The sequence below is a fragment of the Pocillopora damicornis genome, chromosome 3, assembly GCF_964200805.1.
Source record: "Pocillopora damicornis chromosome 3, jaPocDami1.2, whole genome shotgun sequence".
NCBI classification, from domain to species: Eukaryota; Metazoa; Cnidaria; class Anthozoa; order Scleractinia; family Pocilloporidae; genus Pocillopora; species Pocillopora damicornis.
The window spans coordinates 14205304-14226080 of NC_142672.1; the positions used below are offsets into that span (position 1 = coordinate 14205304).

The 20777-nt window shown below is 38.1% G+C and overlaps 2 protein-coding genes across 8 annotated transcripts in view; one reads left to right on the top strand and one right to left on the bottom strand.

The window, feature by feature from the left end:
- Window positions 1–564: 564 nt before the first annotated feature.
- Window positions 565–16691, bottom strand: LOC113678046 (uncharacterized). 4 transcript variants are annotated; one of them, XM_027194917.2, is made up of 5 exons: window positions 16627–16691; window positions 16399–16487; window positions 15445–16120; window positions 6540–7009; window positions 565–4254 (listed from the first exon to the last, which is right to left on the bottom strand). In XM_027194917.2, exons 4-5 carry the CDS (start codon window positions 6782–6784, stop codon window positions 939–941), a joined length of 3561 nt encoding a protein of 1186 aa, XP_027050718.2. In that variant the 5' UTR covers window positions 6785–7009; window positions 15445–16120; window positions 16399–16487; window positions 16627–16691; the 3' UTR covers window positions 565–938. The 4 variants fall into 4 exon arrangements, with proteins under 4 accessions (XP_027050718.2, XP_089054848.1, XP_027050719.2 ...); XM_089198722.1 differs by lacking the exons at window positions 15445–16120; window positions 16399–16487; window positions 16627–16691 and adding an exon at window positions 12676–12831; XM_027194918.2 differs by lacking the exons at window positions 15445–16120; window positions 16399–16487; window positions 16627–16691 and adding an exon at window positions 10824–10963.
- A 1421-nt stretch (window positions 16692–18112) lies between these two features.
- LOC113678036 (uncharacterized) overlaps window positions 18113–20777 on the top strand; it is a 40447-nt gene continuing 37782 nt past the window's right edge. For 2 of the 4 annotated variants that reach the window (XM_089200497.1, XM_089200499.1), the window contains exons 1-4: window positions 18121–18257; window positions 18852–18872; window positions 19605–19672; window positions 20515–20652. In XM_089200497.1, coding sequence (XP_089056623.1) covers window positions 19640–19672; window positions 20515–20652 — 171 coding nt within the window. In that variant the 5' untranslated portion in view covers window positions 18121–18257; window positions 18852–18872; window positions 19605–19639. Of the gene's footprint in view, window positions 18258–18851; window positions 18873–19604; window positions 19673–20514; window positions 20653–20777 lie in introns of all 4 variants that reach the window. The other 2 variants (XM_089200498.1, XM_089200500.1) reach the window with 1 other exon arrangement.

The following is a 20777-nucleotide window of genomic DNA, read 5'->3' on the forward strand; positions in this document are numbered from 1 at the left end:
GTATTGAAACTTACCTCTCACACATGAAACCAATGTTTAGCTTGAAAGGAAAGTGTAAGCGGAGATCCTTAGCAATTCCATTATTATTCTAGAAAGTTTCAAGCTGATAAAATTGAACTTATTTTTAACCGGCCGGTTTAAAATCTCTTAAGCAGTTCCTTCCCTAATTTTTTCTTTTTCAGAAAAGATCGACGAAACCTTCGCTTTTCATGGATAGAATTCTAATCCTTCTTTAATTTTAACATAACTTAACTTTCCTTACCGCGCAAAAATTGCATACTCAATTTTAAGATTTTTTTCAAAGAAATGAGAACACTGATACATTGAGCTTGTTGTTAGTGACTGCTTAATCCAGACCTCTTCGGTCACCTTTTTTTACCAAATCAAATCACTTGTATGCATAAATTTTGGATCACAATGAAATTTGAATGCGGAGTTGTAGCAAAATTTTTGAGATATATAGAGTAAAATAAGCACTGAAATAACGGAATCATCGGAAATTAGAAGAGCAAAAATCCAAGAAAGGACTTTCCATAATTACAAAACACTCATAGGTTTCAAATATCATGCAACTTTGGTTTTTATTATTGTTAGTTAAATTCACTTCAAACGAAATTTTGGTTGGTAACTTCTTTAACGAACATTTTCTCCAATAGACTGGCGACTTACATTACTTTTTAACAACATAGGTGTTTTTCTCTCTAGTTTATAAATAATCTTGCCTTTTTATGGACTATTTTATTAAAATTTACTTTATTGTATATTTACCAGTTTGATAGACTTATTTACATCCTTTTTGAAAAATTAAATCTAGGGTGCGTTGATAATAGCACTAAAAAAATTCTAACTTAATGTCTGATACTGTTTAACAAACTAAGATGTAAATAGTCGAACATCTAGACTAGAATTCTCCGGGCTATTCAGCATTGTTATAAAAGCTATAGTTCGGTCTCATATTTTTGTGCATGCACTTGCTTCGACGAATTTATTCTGCGCTCTTTGGTTTGGCCGTTTTCAGGCGCTTTTTTGCAAGCTGATGCGTTCTGCTGCTGATGTGGTTGCCGGTAAAAGCTATTTGAAAAGCCGCTATGGTGCCTTTGAATGTTTTCGCGGAAACGATCGCTTCCTATCTCCTGCGTTTCATTTGCTTGCTTTGAGGGAAGTAGCGCTTCCTCTTCACTTTTTTGGCGGGAAAATAAGCGCGAACGCGGCGAACTGTGCTTTCGTTTATCATCCCTATGAAATATCACTTCATTTCCTCCTCCGTCGCAAGAGGCAGGACGATAATTTTCATTCCCCACGCAAGGAGACATAATATCTATTTCAGTGGGAATCTCTTCTTTGTAATCGTAGCCACTCAAAGCTGAACTTAAAGGCTGCGCCTCGAGAGTATCGTCCTCAAGGTTGTCTACGTCCAAAGATAGATAATTGTCATGTGGATCGGACGATATCCAGTTGTTTCGGCTTATTCCTCTTTCTCGTGATGGCTTATAAATCTCGATAGTGTGTTCCTTAGAAGATTCATTGCACTCATCACGACTGCAAGGAGTTCCTTTATCGCATGGATAGTTTTCTGCACACTGATCTCCATTAAAGAGTTCTTGATCTGAGCTTAACTCTGAAACTGTAGCAGTAGAATCATTGTCCGAATCCAGCAACTGTTCATTTGCGGGCAGATGCGATTGAGAAAACTCAAAACTTGATTCACGAAGGTCTACGTCTTTTGGCTTAATAGGGCTTAAGCGATTTTCCTTTCTGTCGCTATGATTAGCTCTGACGTCTGACGCAGACAGAACATCTAAAATGACCTCCGTAAGCTTCTTGAATTTCTCTTCTGTGCTAAGCTGCTTTCTGGAGGTAAGGCTTGGAACAAAGTCAATGACCCCGAGGTCGATATCTTCGTATTCAATGTTTTTCTCGGGCTTATCTTTTTCAACATCGGCATTTTCCGAAATCCCCGAACAGCTTCCGTTGCTGATGTCAAGTCTGTCAGTCTCAGCATCACTGTACAGTTCTGGAGATGACATTTCATGACAGTCATGAGATGATCCAATATCATAATTTCTCGTTTGATAGGGACTTGTCTCAAACTGTTGAATCGGCTCCGGTTCTGTCTCAGCGTACGTAGGACTTGCTGGGCCAAGCTCTATAACATCCATATGGCGCACATCGTGGTACAGAGGTGCTTTTAAGCACTTGCACTTGCAAGGTAAAAATAAATTTTGTTTGACGAGAAGCACAACAATAGCAATCACAAAAATGGCAAGTATAACACTCAGAATAATTAGCACGAGTTCCTGATTGGCGTTTTCTCGGATTGTTATATACTTTTTTGGAGTTTCGATAACCACAATGTCAACTTTGTCATTAGTTGGTTCGGGAGTGGCAGGACTGTTCACTTCTAAGGCGCTGGTGGATGCTGTGGAGGAAAACACTTCTTCTCCTAACGGTGCTCTCGAGGCGCGTATTCCATCTTCTTTTGAAAGGGGAGGCTTGTAGGCGGTGGAAGAAATGGTGCTTGGAGACTTTGTTAGACTTTTAGTGGATGGTTGTGGTGTACCTAGAGTGTCACTAACAGGAACGATAGTAGTTGTTGTCCTCTTGGTTGTCGACCCGTAACATTCAAGACTACCAAGTACGTACCGAGATTTCGCGTTGGTTCCATCAACACTAAATATTAAGGATTTGACGGGAAGGCTCGTTACATTTGTCAAATACCCGCCATCGTCGTGCCATTTATTGTCAAGAGTATCGCAGTTACAGGCTTTAGAACGTTCTGCACAAGTTTGATTCATACCGCACGCGCACTTCATACTCCCGTGCGCGGCACCCGACCAGTAATCTTGTAATTTTCCGTCACGTGACACCCATCTTGCCCCACGACCAGACTGGAGATTAAACTTTTTAGGCGAGTCAAAAAGGACTGAGTTGTAGCAATGGTATGCTAGGTATTGTCTGCAATGAGTGCTACTTGTTATAAGATAATTTATGTTCCTAATGTTAGTAGTTGCGTATTTGATGACGTGACGGTATTTTCCGCCAGTTTTATATTGAGCAGCTTTAACACGAACTCTGTCTTGAGTGTGAAAAATTACAGTTGAAGGCCCTTCTATGTTCGTCATATTACAATAAACGGGAAAAGGTTTTAAATGACGAGGATTTATCCTATAGTATCCATTACTTCTCTTCCCAGCTTTCCACCAATCAGCGCATGTCTGCATGAAGAAGGAAGGTGTCTCGCATTTTGGACCCTTAAAGTCAGTAGCCGCGCAATGACAAATTGTTTTGTTCCTGGCCTGGGAGCATCTTCCACCATTCCGACATGGATTAGGTATACACAGGTCCAACAAAGAACACTTTTTCATGTCTTTCTCCCCTATCTGGGATTTGTATTCATCTGTCCAGTTGAGTTTCTGTCCTTGCACCATGAAATCGCGCATACATCCTACAAAGCCGAACTTGCCTTGATTATCTGCTCCGACAAAGACTTCGGAGCTGCTTAAAAATGTTCCTTGCGAACTCCCGCTTTGGGAAGACGTGAAGTCAGAGTCAACCTGCAGACTTACTCGTCGTATGCTGATATCAACAGAAACAGAATGCCACATTCCGTCGTCAAGATTAGCACCACCATGAAGAATGACGGGAGATTCTTTCTTTGCAAATGTCACACGTAGCTTAATGCTACCACCAGTTAGAGAGACGTTAATCTTAGCACCATTTGCTTTCGTTATCCTCTCAAATAATAAAATCCCTTCGCCGTCATGAGTGCGGAACTTTACACTGTACTTGACAGCGTTTACACTGGGAACATCGATCTTCATGAAGGACTCAGGTTTTTTAAAAGTAACTGGGTCATACTCCTCCGTTGTATCATTGCAGTCTGGCAAAGTTTCGTTTCCTACTCTCGTGAAATTATGCAGCATTAGGTCGTCTACAGTCACATGTTCGTCTTGGAGACAACCCTCAAAGGGAACAAAATCACGGTCGCTTAAAAGTAGGTGCCTTGACTTTATCCTATCAACGTCAACACCGCCCAGGTAAATCGTCTGATCTGCAAAAGTCCTGGAGTGAAATCCAGGGACTTTGATCACTTCTCTTGAGGCGTCAACGTAAAGAATCCACGAATTAGTTGTCTGTTTCGTCCAATCCACTTGATGCCATTCGTTATTCGCCATATCAACGACTTTTCCAGAATACTCACTAGAAACTATTCCAGTAGTCATATTCTGCATACTCCCGTCAGACATCGAATACCTATCAAGTGGGAAAAGGACAATTGAATCAACTGAGACAAAATTATTTACGAATCAAAATAACTATCATCAATCAAATCGTCATCATCTCAGTTTTCTCAGAAGAATCCATAAGATTTTGACCTCAAAAATAAACAAAACACACCATTATTAATATTAGTAAGAATCGCTAAGGCGATTTTTGGAGCCACCACCTGTTAAAAGCGTGGTGAAAATACCGGTATTGTTAATTGCAAATTTGTTCTAGTGCCTGTAGATCCATATCCTATTAAATTAGATCTGAACAGTGATATCATTAGACCAGAGATGCACATAAGACCAAAAATATCATTTTTATCTTCATGTTAGGGAGGTGCAAATTCTTATATAATTCCACCAATAAAAGCGAATCTTGAAAATTCTGAAACAACTTAGGAAATTGATGCATTCATATCGTACCCAGTTTTCGAGAATGTTATACAAAAAAATTGAATCAAATTTTGATCGAGTATAGGCAGTCTTTTTCAAAAAATGTTCACCTGGATTATTGTTTGAGATCGCTACCGATGTAACAGAAATTTTTAGGTTAGGTCAGAAAAACTAGGTGGCACTGCGTTTAATGTTTTGAACATGAATAATATATTTGTATGTCTCAATAAAATTTAATATGATTAACTGAAAGTTTAAAGACAACACGTCTCTCTATGAACTCTAGAGGTTTCTAGAATCTTACAAATCTACTTGATTGAACTGATAACTTATGCAAAGTTAGGAAAATCCTGCGTAATTCCTCTGTATACAGCTTGAAAACTGCTTTGGAGGCCAAAATATCCATCAGATAACACTAAACAACATAATTCCATTGAGCAAAATTTCCCTCAAAGACACAATTCATTGTAGACTTCATTCCACGGAAAGAAGAAAAACTTTCAGTAACGGGAGGTGACACTCGAAATTCGGTTTTTTTTCAATTTAAAACATGCATTAGTACAAAGCATACTGGTCGACCTTAGAGTAAAAGAATACTCAAGGATTTTGTCAACGGTGGCGCCGATTTAACTCTCAGTTCGCGATGATTTGTTATAAATTAAGCGTTACGAGCTGCGATTAGCGCTCACTGCTTTTAAAAACAGACTTTATAAAATAGTTATCTTTGATTGTAGCATTGTCTTGTGACTTACATTAAGAAAACAGGACAGTCGACATAAATATTTCATGATGTACTAACTGAACTGCGTCTGCGTATACTTAAGTTATTGCAGGTGCAGCCAGAGTGGCTTTCTTCGAGTACACACAATTCATCTCTCTTTGTAATTACCCTCCTGGTGAAACAGTTTCTGTCATAATGTTGAAATGACGACTGTAATAGTTTGTAGCTACTTACATGAGGGGTTTATAGGTTTAGAAAAGAGTACATAGAAAAAGTAACGGATCGACGTAAAAAATCTGGATAAACGTGAATAACTCACAGCAGGGATCCCTGACACAGAAGCCACAAAAAACAAATTACCGAGACTTACCAGTGAGACGTTTTTTGATTTTACAGCTTACAAACTGACGTAAATAAAGTAAACGGAAATATAGAAAATCAAATGAATTCGATTCCATGACGAACTAATCAAAAGTAATGAAAATAAATTCTTTCCGGCAAAACCGTAAAACACTATCAGCCGATCCGGGCCACTCTTCTTTATAAAAATTTCACGACCGATGTTGTATGAATTTGATGTAAAACAAGCTTACATTTCAAACCTTCCAACAAACAAAGGATGATCAGTCTGTCTTTATTAACTACTTGGATTTTATGTACAAGCGTTTTTATTCTTTTGCCATGGATTGATGCACGCCATGCAGGGTTTCTTAATCCTCTCTTTCACGTAAAGACTGCTCGCCTTTGATAAGGCGGAGTAATGAAATTTTCAACTAAATATTTTATCCCTATTTTATCAGAATAATTTCATTTTCTTTTTACAATTTCCCAGCGTGGGCCTGCACAAATTCGACCAAATATTACCAATAATTATTACGTGCATAAAATGAAGTCTCCTGCTTATAAAAAAGATAAACGGATAGCCTTGTTTTATAAGTAGCCTTGGAAGTTTACTCCGCTCTTAACCTAAGCGCGTTGAATAAAACACTTATGCGCCTGTGCCAAGTTTAGGTTAGGCTCCCTATTGAACAGTTTCCAAAGACATTTGACGAATGTCGCTCTTGCTTTAAAAAAAATAATCAACATCCCACTTCACCGAGAGAACAGACCAAGATGTTAACTTAGATAAGTGGAAACTACCTAACAGGCTTACATACCTGATTTTTCCACGCAGGAGCTCAAGGGTTATGAAGTCGTCTCCGCCGCTGGTCGCGTGTAAAAGTATTCCAGAAGGTTTGATCGTTCGGAACACGAGACGGATGTTGTTTGGAAGAGTTCGCTGCTCTCCTTTGTAGGAATACGTGACATATGTTGATCCGTCGAACCTCGTGTATCTTTCACCATGTCCGTACGATGTAATCAGAGCCAGAAATAACAAACAGAGTGTTGCGACCGTAAACATTTTGCGTGGGTGCCCTTTCCGAACGTCCAACCCGATTCTTTTTTGCTCTTCAAATCAACATTAACAACAGCTGCCATCCGTGTCTAAAGCTTGACCGAGCTCATTGCCTCCTCTGCGCTGGTCTCCTTATTTATACCATTGACCAGCCTTTCGTATATCGTTAAACAATGTTGGTGAATAATGAGACTCCTTTGATCGCTACGCCCGAGCCAGCATGTCCCCGGGCTGCGAAAAATAAAGAGAAAAAATAAAGAAATTATAAAGCGCAGCTATAACAAAGCATATTGTACGTTTAATCTCACCCAGTTACAAAGAGGAGAACACTATTCCATTTGTCCATTTCAAAATTAATTATCCCAGTTAGCCGGTTTATTGATCTATGCAAAAAGCTCAGGCAGCGCTGAGAGGTATTGACAATTACCGTTTTCACTGGGGCCATGCTGAAACGGCGAGTTTGCCGCTGTAAGGGAATGCAGCACAAGAGCACAATAATAGATTTCACGTCTGATAACTCCTCTTTTGGATATTTTATCCAACTTTCTCTTGAGCTGACGTTTCGCGTATGAATAATTACTAAATCAATTGGACAGAAGGACAGAAGTTGTGGGCATCCTCGATGCTAATTGGACTAGAATGCCCAGTAATTGTCACATTCGAAACAAGTATGTGTTTTTTGATACTTGCGTATCCGTTCAAATTCTTGACAAGGCGACCTAATATCTGGTTTGTGACAGCACAAGAAAATATTGAAACAAGTCATCAAACAAGGCGAAGCGATTCAGTTGGAAAATACTTTTTTCCGCTCTTGATTTTCCTAATTGCCGTCCAGTCTGTAGTGGTTGTTATTAATTTTTCAGGGTATGCGGAGGGGAAACGATTCGCAGCCTCTATATTCAGAGCATAAAGTTGGATTAAACAACGAAACAGAGTGAAACAAACAGGACATTTTTGCCGGAGATGGAAGAAAGGCGAATTTCCATAGTTACAACTTCTTATATTTGTCCGAAAAAACTTACGAACTCAGGAACGATTATTTACTGGCGTTCTCCGTGAGATTAATTAAAATGATTCCTATTTCTCACTCGTTACAAAGCATTATATCAAAGGAAAGTGGTCGAAATGTAAAACGGCTGTTTTCATCGATAAAAATTTCATAAAACAAAAAGCTTCAGTAATGACTGAATATTCGCGCTGTAAGGAGAGATACGAGAGTTTTCGATATCTCCAGTTTATCCTTTGAAAATTGTCGCCCGTGATATTAGTTTCTCTGCAACGTTTGTCTAGTTATGAAGTAACCCACTGTGTGCAGACCAGATAATTTAAAACAAATTCACATTTCCACGGACAGGTGACAGATCTACTTCAATATTTTGACATTCTTGTTTCATCTACTCTCAGTAATTAAGAAACTACATTTATTTACGCAAGCGATTCATGGCCTGCCAATTAAATCGTGTTTAGGACATTTTGAAACAAAAGGTTAATAACCCATCTCTGTCAGCGTAATAACATTATTCAATAAAAACTCGCGCTTAATTGTCTTGTCATTCTTTATTTGATTTATACTCGTCTCAATGGAAAATTTACTTTTCGGGGAAATTGTCATGAAATTGCACTCGGCGTTTCGGATAGCGATCAGCTGCTAATAAGCTACACCTTCAGTAATGGACACTACATGAATTGAGGTTCGTGTTAGTTTGGCCACAAACTGTCCCAACATTAAAAATTTATTTACCACCACGTGGTACATCAAACCTGCGAAATATGCTGGTATGTGGTCGGGAAAGCAATGTTTGAAGCAAAAGAACGCCGGACAATAAGGATAAAAGAGGATTATGTACGAATTATTATGTGTTTAGTTTTACGGCCACGTGCCGCATATTAGACTTGTTATTATTGATCGTTCGAGGGCTTTCTTGTTTGAAGAGGCCGTTGTTGCCTAAAAACAATAAAAGAAAGTAGAAATTCTGGTTCTTTCAACCTTGAAAAAAAAAACCTGCAACCCTACTTTCTTTCTCGGAGAACCACAGACGCCATCGTGGAGAAAAAAGAACAAACAGTTTTGCAAACTGCAAACTAGTAGATTTTTACGGTTGAGCTATAATTTTGAATAGCCAATTTGCCATGTTGGTACTTAGCGCGACTAACAAGCTTAAAAGTTTGGGTTTTCATTCGATTAAAATTCCATTGCTACTAAGAATTCAAAAAAGATGACTCGCTACTATTTTTCAAGTAGTTTGGGGTGTGGAAATTGCTGAAGAACTGTTATGGCATGGTTATATGCAAAAACAAATACAATTCTTGTAGAGACTCTTCTTAGTTTACATAGTAATTCAGCATTTCCTAGGAGAATGATCATCATGAGAACTTTTAATTTTTCTTTCATTCTTTAACTCTGTATTTATTATTATTTCTCGTACGGTTTGGAATATAGTCAGTACTCGTTGTTCATAAGCTTCGCCAGGTTAACTGACCAAAAAACCTGCATAAGTCACAATAACTCTCAAAGAAGTTTTCGACAATTACATATCTTTGATGGGCATAAAAATACCAAATTTCCTCTTTCCTATCCAACATTTCACCCTCTCCATAAAACTAACTTGGTAATCGTGCAGGAATAAGCGTATTTAATACTCGGAAACACACGAGCTCTTAAGATAAGAAAGAACAATAACCAATAAAAGTAAAATATATACAAAAAGTATTCAGTTGTTTGTGGTCAAATGACCTCCCACATGGAAACATATAAATTTGAAAGACTTTATTGCTTGCTGTTTGGATATAACTTTAAACTTATTTCCCGGAGGAAGATTGTTTATCAGCTACTTTTAATTTGCGTAATGATAATAATATTTAAACGTTTTTCGTTATACTCAGGAGTTCAGAACGGCGAAAGACTTTTCAAACAGCTCCATTTCACCGAAATTTAATTAACCGCCTCATAGTAATGCTCAAAATTTGAATAAAGTTAAAAGATATGAAGAATACTTAGAAATGCGATAAAAACAGGACATGGAGACCTAATTCAATGGCTGGTACCACATGGTGTGAAGAGTCGTCCCTCGCGTGCCCAATAGAACTAAACGTGATAACTGTACAACAACTGTTTGGTGAGCGAACAAAAATATTTGAAGAACTGTCAGATAAATGAATGTTTTGTTATTCATATTCGTGTAATAAATAACGCCTCTTTGGCAGAAGTCTTTTACAAGAAGCCAATACCAAACTTGTATCTGCGAGGAAAATATCAGAATGCGTAGGCAAAGTAGAAAAAGCTAAAAAATCAATATGGTGTACTCTCCGGGGTGTTTTGGATTGAATTTAAATATGAGAGATAACCAAAATTTTTAGAATTTGCAGCCTCTAAATGCATTTAAAACGCTTGATGAAACCAAGCATTTTCGGTTATTCAACGACATTTAGTTTGAAGAGCCTTCAATGAATGGTTAGACATGCTGATTTATTTGAGTTTGCTCGGTTTTCACTCCACGCGCAGAGCAGTGATGGCGAATTCCTTCGAAGATTGATTAAGTCACCTGTAGCAATAACATTTCAACTAGCTTAACAATTTTCAGACGTCAGATGTATTTTTGAGAAAAACTGGCTTCGAATATACGGTCTCAGTTTGCCAAGATATTTAGCGAGCAGTTAAATGCAAAATATTTTGGCGCACTTTACGAGAAACGAATCAGTTTTAGTCTAATTTCGAACATATAAAAAAGTTCAATGGTAACAGAGGGAAAGCGAACAAAACTATCAATAAACCGTTTATGAACTACTGTTGGGCACGTTTGACGTTAAAGCAAACCTTTGACTGGTGTACTGCCCTTTATTGGACCTTTTAAAACAGTGAAATTAAATATTTCTTAAACCTGAACAATAAGACAAAGTTAATAAAAAACAAAGAGATACAGAATCTTCAAAGTATAAAACCCATGCGTACCACAATGTGAAAGCAGTTAGACAAAGGATCACAGAGAATAGAAATTGAAAACACCTGTTTTGGGGGCAGTACATCAGAATTCACGTTATGACTCACCCTTTCATATGCCTCGCTTCTTTCAAGGTCAGTTAAAGTTCAAAGAATCTTAGTGTTACATTTTGAACACGTAGCAGAAGCTTGTTACAGTGCTTCTTTACAATTACTATAAACGCACAGGGCGACGGAGTGTCTTCAAGCCCAATTAAAGACAATTAAGTAGCTCATCGTTTACTAATGATTTTTTTTTCTGTGGTCAGCTGCTCTGGAGAAACTAGGGCCAAGTTCACAAAAAGGGGCGGACCTATATTGATATCAGATGTTGAGATCCAAGTGTAATTCCTTACCTATCAAATTGTTAATCGGGAAATTAAGCACGTTTGCTCGGTTGTTCAAGGAGAACTTGCTGTTTTCGTCAATGGGGCTGCTAGACGGAGTGTATGATATACTCCGTTTTTACATCATCGAACTTTTAATTTCCAGAGGAGGGTAAAGAAAATTTTTGCCGTTATTTCTCGAAAAGAGTCTTGATTATTTCGCAGACAAAACATGAAAACAAGAAATGGCTGTTGAACTTTAATCCACGAATCTTTAAAGTCTCCATGACAGTTTCGCCCCGGAAACTTCTCAAAGGAAATCTTGAAGGTTGAAGTCGATCAAAATTTGTAACTTTCCTGACCTTTGTCTTGACAGCTATCGAAGTGCGTATTTATTAGAATCTTTAATCATTTCTTGAACTCTCAGAAACATAAATTTAGTTTTTTCAAATATTTGCCTTGATCTAACGTCCTCTATGTGTGGGCGCTGGTTCAATAAGTACTTATTAGAATGTCAGGTCTAGTTTTTGACTCTGCAATAAATATGGATCAAAGAATGAGACTAGAATCCGCGGATTTGTCTGGAGCTGAACTAAACTAGCAATAGGATAATTTGGTTTTATCAACTGCGTCGATGAAAGGGAACTGTAGAGAGTTCTAAAGCTGACGTTTCGAGTGTTAGGCTTTCGTCAGAGCGAATAACGGAGGGCTAACTTTCGAAAAGTCAGCTTTCGATACCCCTTACGGTGGCCTACTTACATTATCAACTCAGTTGGTACAACCAAATCATCCCCCTAGTACCCCCCACCGACACAGCGCCGCAGTTTCTTTAGAAACTTACCACCGAAATAATAACAGAGTTCGAACCTGGCCCAATAGGGACCATAATGGTCTAGGAAGCCAAATTATTTTGAAATACGTTTCATATGAATTTCGGCTTTTCCCTTGCGAGAGACCGCCTGTTTGCAGTTATCGAAATGTATCCCATGCGTTAAAAGATGATAGCGACATTTTGGTAAGAGGTCTGAGGTCAAGGTATAAAAAAAGCGGCAAAATCTTTGGCGCTCTTGCTAAAAGCTGAGGCGTTCTGTTGCTAGTTAACAAGTCATCGATCGTGCAGACTGCTTGGTCCCCTGTGTAGTATATGCACATGAAATATAATTCCAAATTGTCACTGGAAGTTGGAACAGATTTCTTTCTTCTCTCACTTAATAAAGCAAAAAACGCATTCGGATTAATGGAACTTCCTTACAGTTCCGCTGCATCTAAACGGGAGAATCAATTCGGTTTAAAATTATAAGTCCAGCACCCCAGCACTCGCACAATGTATTGCGTGAATGCACGTTTGCCTTTATTCATACTCGAGGATAGATCAGACAGTGGGTAAATTTGTTATCAGCAAAATGCCAAGGTAAAGACAGAAAAAAATAAAGAATAACTGAGGAGAGGTTGATTGCACAATTGAATAGATTGCTAATTTCAATCCCATGCTAACTCGCTAACAGGGCGGCCTTTCCGAAATTTTTTTTGACTATACTATGCCAGCTGTTGTTGCTACGATTACCATGCAGACACAGAAATATAGTACCACTCACCAACCTCGTTTCACATCCAAGACCGTCGAAAGTTGTCTCTTTAGCCGCGTATGATTTCGGTAAATCGCTCGAAGTAATACTGGAATTATACGCTAATATCCCCTTGCTAAGATCTAGCGACTGTCTTAAATACCGTAAATACTCATTTGTCGTTTTTACTAAAATTTGGAAAATGAATGTCAGAACGTTTCTTGTGTCAGCTATTTACATCAGGCACCAATTACATGTTAAGATGTACAGTGCCAATCTTGGTCGCATCGTGTAAATCAATTACAGCTAAGGATACTTAACATCAGTTTTGGGTTATGCGTAAGAAATTTACTTTGTATGAATAGCTGCCTTGCATGCGTGAAAAAATATTTCTCCCTTTCTTTTCCCCCTCGCGAGCGTCGGATGGCAAGTATATATCTTAATTTGAGAGAGGAGGGGCCGTCACATTATGCGTGGTGTTATTTTATTGTTTCATCTGTCTCAACTTCTTCACGCTTAGGGCTTTTTCTCCATATCGAAAGAAAAAAAACAGACGGTTAGCTGTCCAAGAAACTTACAGCGCCAACGTTAGCTATACATCTGCTTAAAATCAATAGAGCTTCTGTTTAGTTCCCTCAAAGGTAGATCCTAAATAAGATTGCGAAAACCACCGAAATGCGTTCTTAGAGAAACAGAATAATAATTTACAACCAGAGCTTAACAATGCTGTTAAGACCGACATCTAATAACAATTCACGAGGGAAACATTTCGACCTTCGCCTGACGAAGACCAGCTGTATAGCAGTCGAAACGTTGCGATCAGTTTGCCTGCCTCTTACATCGTGAGACAAACAATTAAACGTTCATTTGGCTATGAAACCATGATTAACAACAACATTTTCAACATGACGTATATACTCAGTAAGGACTTCATAGTTGCTGAAGCGTGACTGAAAAGAAGTCGAAACCACGTGCGCCGTATTGGACAAGTTATATGATCTCTCGCTACGCAAATGTAGGTGGCTTTCCTCTTGAAAGCTCAACTGTAATAATAACTCTTCTTCTTCGCATCAAGATCTCTTGCAGATAAGGCATACATGTATGACAGCGCGGATGATTTAATTCGAGGAAGACAGTGAAGCATTCACAGTTTTTTGCAGAAAGGTTGGAGCCCTCCAAGGACGCTCTAACACCCACAACTTGACACAAATCAAACGGTGTGTTACATCACGTTTGCACGCAAACACCAATCTAAGCCCCACAGAAAATAGAGAGTAGAGTAAAGTTCGATTATTTGAGGCCAAGATAAGGTAAACCTAAGCCAGGACATCCCTCAGTGCGCTTGCAAGACAACGGTGAGCAAAGGAATCATATCTAACATTATGAAGGCTAACACAGTTAGTCATGGTAAAAATATAGTGTCACATGCATCGGAAAGTCTGAGTTGTTCGGCATTGACTAGATTTGCCGTGGTTCACGAGTGATGGAATTCACATTACTGTATGATGCAAAAGGCATAAATTTATCTCTTTGAATAATCTGCGGTTTACAGTATTCGGGATTGAGGAGATTGCCATATCCGACGTCTATTGTCTGGAGAGAATAAAGAATTTTATCTTTTTTTTGGAGCACACGTTTTCAGGAAATTCCTTTCAGCTAAAAGAGACATGTCGCTGACAAATTATGGGCAACAAATTAGCGGCAAATTAGAGTGGACTGTAATCGTGTTTTTGTTTGATTTTATCACTGAATATTTTCTTGGTAGATTAACGACTGACATGTACTCATTGTTTTCGTTTCGTGCAGTAAGCCTAATTCATAAGAGTATTAAAGTATTAGACGAGCACAAAGCGAGACCGGTTCATAGAGGACTGGGCCACGGCATCAAAAGATATCGATTACAGTGACCATATACTGTACATTAGTTGGAATTGGAAAAGCAGTGAATTATGGAAAAGATAATGTTATGTGCCGTCAAGAACTTTGGGTCTTTTGTGAATGCCTTGTTAATTTTAAGGTCTTTTACATCAAGTTTGTTTGGTTAATCGACACAGAGATTAGATCAGACTCGTTAAGCCAAATTATCAGCTGCTTTGAAATGCTAGTTGTAAAACACTGATAATAGTGATAACGTACGTATTAATTCTAAAAACAGTTTTGAATCTCTCCCTTCGAGCAGAATACCCTCGATATTATAAACAGAGTGAAAATAAGCCTAAAATGTCATTATCAAACCCAAAGTAAACACTATATTTTCAAGTTGAGTGATATTAGAAAGAATTTGATACATTTTCCTACTTGCTATCTGATCCGAGCTTCTGCACTTGTTGGTTTAAGTTAGGAAATTGCTTTACACTTAACGGCATGCAATCGGCCGGAACCAGCAAAACCTCTTCAAAATACACGCTGACATCCCAAAGTGCCGAGTATTCAAAGTACGATGATGGCGAAACGAAGCGACAAACATTGAAGCTTTCGCCGTCTATTTTCAGCTGTTCGCACACTTGAGCGCCTGAAATATTTCCATTTACTAGGAATAGAGATCTCCAGTTCCTAATTTTCATCAGGCTTGAGAAAGTTATGAGAATAAACGTTGGTTGTATGACTTATACCAGAGTTAATTTTTGCTGTTTGACCTGCCATGGCCGGGAAAGTGATTTTTCCGATTCACGAATGAGTTGAATTACACACTGTAGGTATGGAATTGAACAATGTCTCTTCCTTAACCTTTTGTCCTTGCTCTTAAGACGTACGCTTTTGAGCTTTTGTTGCGTGAGATGTCAAAACTTTAACACTCACCTCAGTACGTGAAAATATTGCAACTATCCTTCACTCAGTTTGTTTTCAAAAGCAATCCGGCGGTCGGTGAAAGTTTCCAGTCCAAACTGAGGAGGTGCTTGAGCAGATTACCACTGAAGCAACAAAAATACAGCATTAGTTAATGCGAAAATAAGAGATTTTGTTTGTGAAGTATTATGTTACTCGAGATTACGATGAGAGGTTATGTAAACAGGCGAAGACAGTTGAAGAATAACAGGAAGGACGCACTCAAATAAAGTAGCGGGAAACACGGCGTGTGGCAACCGCGAGTGAAAAAGGCGGGAAAATTATCGCGTTGGAAGGGTCTTAGAACATCACGTAATATTAAAGACATTCCCATATTGGGAAATTTCAGTCTATAATTGATCATTTAAAGAAATACAACAAACAGGATTCTTTTATTGCAGACAGTCATCAGACAGACAAACTTTGAGGGGTTTATTATCCTGACATCATAGCGTACGGCTAGCGTCTCTTTTTTGTCGATTTGGCGCCCAACATTGGACTTTGGCCAGTAGGTTTGAACACCCGATTGAAGCAGATTGAATAAAACGCAGTTGCGAAGCTTTTAAATAATGAGCGGAGACATCTTCCTTTCAATTTCAAAACCAGAAAAAGTCTGTATGGGACCTCTCAGTAACTTGTTATCGGTGGCCTAAAAAGTCGAAGAGGAAAGCTTAAGTATCGGTATAACCCGAGAGATCCGTTTGCTACTTTGTTAAAATACTGAAATAAGGTTTAGTGTAATATAGATTCTTCAGCGACACGACGCAAAGCCTAGTTGAGCGAGTATCGTGACTGGCAATTGCCACCGCTACAACAGCCGAATCATATTTTTTCCAGGAATATCTACGCGACACGAGGCAATGCACGAGGCAAGCATACTTACATCTTTGCATAAAAAATCTGCCGCTTAATTACTGTGCTACTTACGTTGAACATGCGCTAGGAGAGCATTTTCTAGTTTCCTGCAGTGTTTCCTGATTGTTTCGTTCCTCAACCCTGGACACACCAGCCTATACCTAATGTAATCAGTTGGGAGTAATTGATAGCAATCAGAAAATTATCGAGAATTAACCGAAAGTAACTTTAATTATTGATTACAAACATATTATTACGCAGTTGAAAGAATAAAACAAACAATGATTAAACAAGACTTACACAAAGAGTGGATTTTTGTGCATCCCCAAGGAGCCCAATTCACTTGTTTCCGAAGCCAAAAACAAGACCTAGATGGTGACAAATTTAAATGATGAACAAAGTAAGTGGTTTCTATGGTGACTTTTCTTGCGTCATTTGGCAGCCGTAATTGTGAGGATGGCTCGGTATACAGGTCAAGTTTAATTTGTCTTCGTTTTCCAAGTGAGCCATGCTAAATACCGAAGCAAAAAGCGCTCGTTTGCTAGCTTTATTTGTTCGGTTGTAACTGGGTAATCGGAGCTACATACATGCTCTGTAACCGGAGCTACATGAATGTAGAACTCAAATACAAATAAAGACATTCAAAGATTGCATATGGCTACTGGTATAGGGCAGTTGTTATAGCATCAAAAAGAACTAGAGGTTGTATAATGACGCTAGTAGGAAGTGATGTAGAATACTTGTCTCCCATGCAAGACAGAAAAGCTGCCGCATCCCACATAATTATTAGTGATTACCAATGCTTCTTTTGACTTCGCCTGTTAATTATGAGTAATTCCCTTTATTGCAATTCCATTTTTGAGACTTTTGCTTCATACGAAAAGGTATTCTACGTTTTAGGATATTCCTTCATTCCGTGCCTAAGATATTCAGGCCTTCTGGCGATCCACTGTTTCTCCGTTCCATCATTCAGTTCAATATCTCAAGGTATCGTATTCTGCAGCTGGCTCGATTCGCAAATTTAGCGGCTTGTTCCGGCATAAGTCGCTGATTCAAACGGTAAAATACTCTTTTCCAAAGAGAAAAAAATTTTCTCAAAGCTTCCAGGATGTGCAGATCACATCTATTGAGATTTTTCTGCTAGGAAAAGTTATGATTTAAATCATGCGTCGGCGGACCTCACTGTAAAATTGTTTTGAGATGTTTATCGTCTTTTGTAGTGGCACGGCAAGAACTGAAAAGATTATATCATCGGATCTACATGATTGCCGATTTAAACGATAAAATGATGTCTTTTCAAAGAAAAAAAAATTGTTTCATGATGCACTGATCACACCTTTTAAGATGTTTCTGCAAGGAAACCTTTTGCTCTTAATAGCGCGGAATTCTGAAATGATTGTGAGATGTGTATCGTCTTCTGATATCTTCCGTAGTGTCACGGCAACAACTGAAAACACAATAGGCTAGTAGCTAGGAGCCAGAAATCACAAAAGGAGAGAATTAAACTGTGTATTGAGTGCCAATGTCGCCTTCTTTAATACTCCGCAAAAAATCATTAAGTGGCACTGGGCAATTAGGTCAAGATTAGAATTCTATTGTTACACATACCCGAGATCGGAATTTTATTATTGCACCCACTCACTCATTCTGCTACCCCTAGGAGGCAGAAGCCACGAAAATAAAAGAAAAATAACCAAAAATAAGTAAAATAAGCACCGCCTTGCAGATTTGCCTTTCTCGGGAAGATAGCTTTTTATGAAATCGAGGCTACTATTCCCAGATCTCCACCAAACTAAAGCATGCTTCAAAGAAAGATGGCAGATGGGATAACGGTGAATTTCTAGAGATTCGAGTTAACTCTCTGGCGCATATCTACCATACTCATGCATTTCCTTCAAGTGCGCTAATTCAAGAGGCACAAGTCATACCAGGTATGTTTAGGAAGTGAAACAGCATGAAGCAGAAAGGTGTTTCTTAAGCATGCAGACTACGTGACAATTTACCCTTGACGTGCGCGTTTGCTTCTAGTAACCGGTTCCTGTAGTGATGTATCAGTTTGCAAAGTATTGCACAACTCGATGAGATCTCCTACATCACTACAGACTCATTTATAGCCCCGTGTCTCATTTTCAAAACGACCAGAAATTCTGGGAGTTACTTCTGCTTGGTTTTAATTTTGCCACGTAGTGGATCAGCTGATACATGCATTTCTATGTTTGTGGATTGTGTGACGATTGCATGAGAAAATTATGATTTTCTTGAGCAAGTACTAACGCATTAAAACCAAAATTAAGAAGACACCTGTGAGAATATTGCGTTACTAGGTCTTCTGTTGCTAAGAGGAACTGAAAGTCCTGCGTTTAGTAGTTGGCTATTTTATTAATCCGCAGTGAGAAGAATTAAAGCTAAGACTTGAGGGTCTTTAGAGATTAAAGAAGACCCTCGTTACTTCAAGTATTTTCTAAATTTTGTTATTTTATGTCACTATACTGTTTAATTTTTGGTATTCTTTTAATCTGTGATAGGTAGGAAACTTTCCAAGAAAGGTTAGGAAAATGTTTAAACAACTTTTATTTCTAAGGAATCACCTGAGTTGGTACCATACCAGCAGAGTGTCAATAAAAACCTCTTAATTTTTTTGGGTTTAAACCAATCACGACCAACTTGTGCCACTTTAATCCCACAGCCAATGTTACATCACAACAAAAATGAATTGGACATAGAACACTCGCCTGACAGAAGCTGTTCACTTGACTCTGATGATAAATCCTGCTCAGTTGTCAAAATATCAATCACCACTACTGACAACAGTCCTTCTCAGGACTACACTCACCTGAATGATCAGACTGTAATATCATATATTACCTACTGATCTTGCTATGTTAAATGAAAAAAACTTTCTCTTTCCCTCAGTTAGGGCTTTTATGAACTAATTTAGTATCAAGAGTGATGTTAAGTAACAGGAAAATGTTCTCTGTCTGACTGCAAAATGACACAAGCCAACAAAATTTGGCTGCAGAATTCTGGGAAGTAGAGGATAACTCTCTGATCTCTTTTATCAGGCTATTAATATTGATGCTCATTACTTTTGGGTTCATAGCTGTATAGATTACTCTTCACACTGGTTTGGACCAGTGTTATAATAGGAAGGTATACTTAACATGATAAAAGCACCTAGAAGGTATATACAGGACTATATTGACCTGCTCGAGGGATTGGTTTGTCAAAGGTAACATGTAAAGTAAGTTAAAAATATTTTTCTTTCTTCTTTTTGGAAGGTGTATTCTCAGCATAGTTTTTTGATCCTCTACAAATGGCCACCACTTTGGATATTGAAATATTTAAGGTTTGTATCATTATATATACATTCACGTATTGAATGCTTTAAATATCTTTAAGAGAGGTTAGCTGCTTAACCCTTTAACACCAAAATCAAATTTGTAATTCTCCTTACCATCAATTATACAATTCTTACAATGTTATTTCAAAGAATTTAGTATTGTATCAACTAATTATCCCCAAATTAGTATTTTTCTTTATTCTTATCACATATCTGGTTGTTATTGTATTGGTATTGTCAGGAGAAATTCTGTCTTGGTCACTCATGGGAGTTAAAGAGTTAAACAGGTTTATGTGATAGCTGACTGGAGCTAAAAATGTATGTGCCTGTTCAGATTACTTGCTGTGCTTGTTCTCAAATACAGCTGTACCAGACCTCTATATTTTAAGAAAAGAAAACATTTTATTTCATTTTCCTCTGTGTGGTAACTTAATTGAAGAACCAATTCAGATATCATGGTGCCTGTGATAACTGTGCCTTGTAGAGGAACCATGACTGAAATGATATTTGAAAGACTGAAAAATTATACAGTGTGTGAATACTATGGTTCATTCTTTTAATGGTTTAAAAGTTTTCAAACCATTGTGATTTTTATGATAAGGGATGCAAGGCTGGAATATCAAACTTGTTTGAGAAATTCAAAACCAACAAAAAATAGCTATGGTAAGAAGAGTTCATTGCAGGTAAATTTCAGGTAAAGAGATTTTGAAAACAGCATGCTTAACAAAATTTAGGGTTTGATTGGGTTGTAAACCATTCCTCTATGAGAGTAGTTGGGAGCCTCTACCAACTGATGTACCAAGCCACAAGTTGTGAGCATCATGGAAATTTGATCTTTTGTAACACAGGTAATCAACGCAGGGAATTTCTGGGCTCACCCTGTTGCCGGTCCTAGCAGCGAATTCCAAGACTTTATGGGAAAACTGAATGATCATTTTAGAAAGGATACAAACTCACAAGCTAATAATCAGGTGGAGAAGGGTCAGGTAAGTGTGTATAAATTGATGTATTATTCATTGATGGCTGTCATGTGAGTTACGGTATAATCTGAAAAACATGTCCCTCTTTTATATGTTGCAAATAATGAATGCTTAAATTGGTTACATGTACA

Excerpts from the sequence above, each read along its gene's own strand:
- LOC113678046 (XM_027194917.2), bottom strand. The coding sequence starts at position 6,784 with ATGTTTACGGTCGCAACACTCTGTTTGTTATTTCTGGCTCTGATTACA. Across the intron at positions 4,255-6,539 it reads CTCCTGCGTGGAAAAATCAG|GTATTCGATGTCTGACGGGA; the intron begins GTATGTAAGCCT and ends CCCACTTGATAG.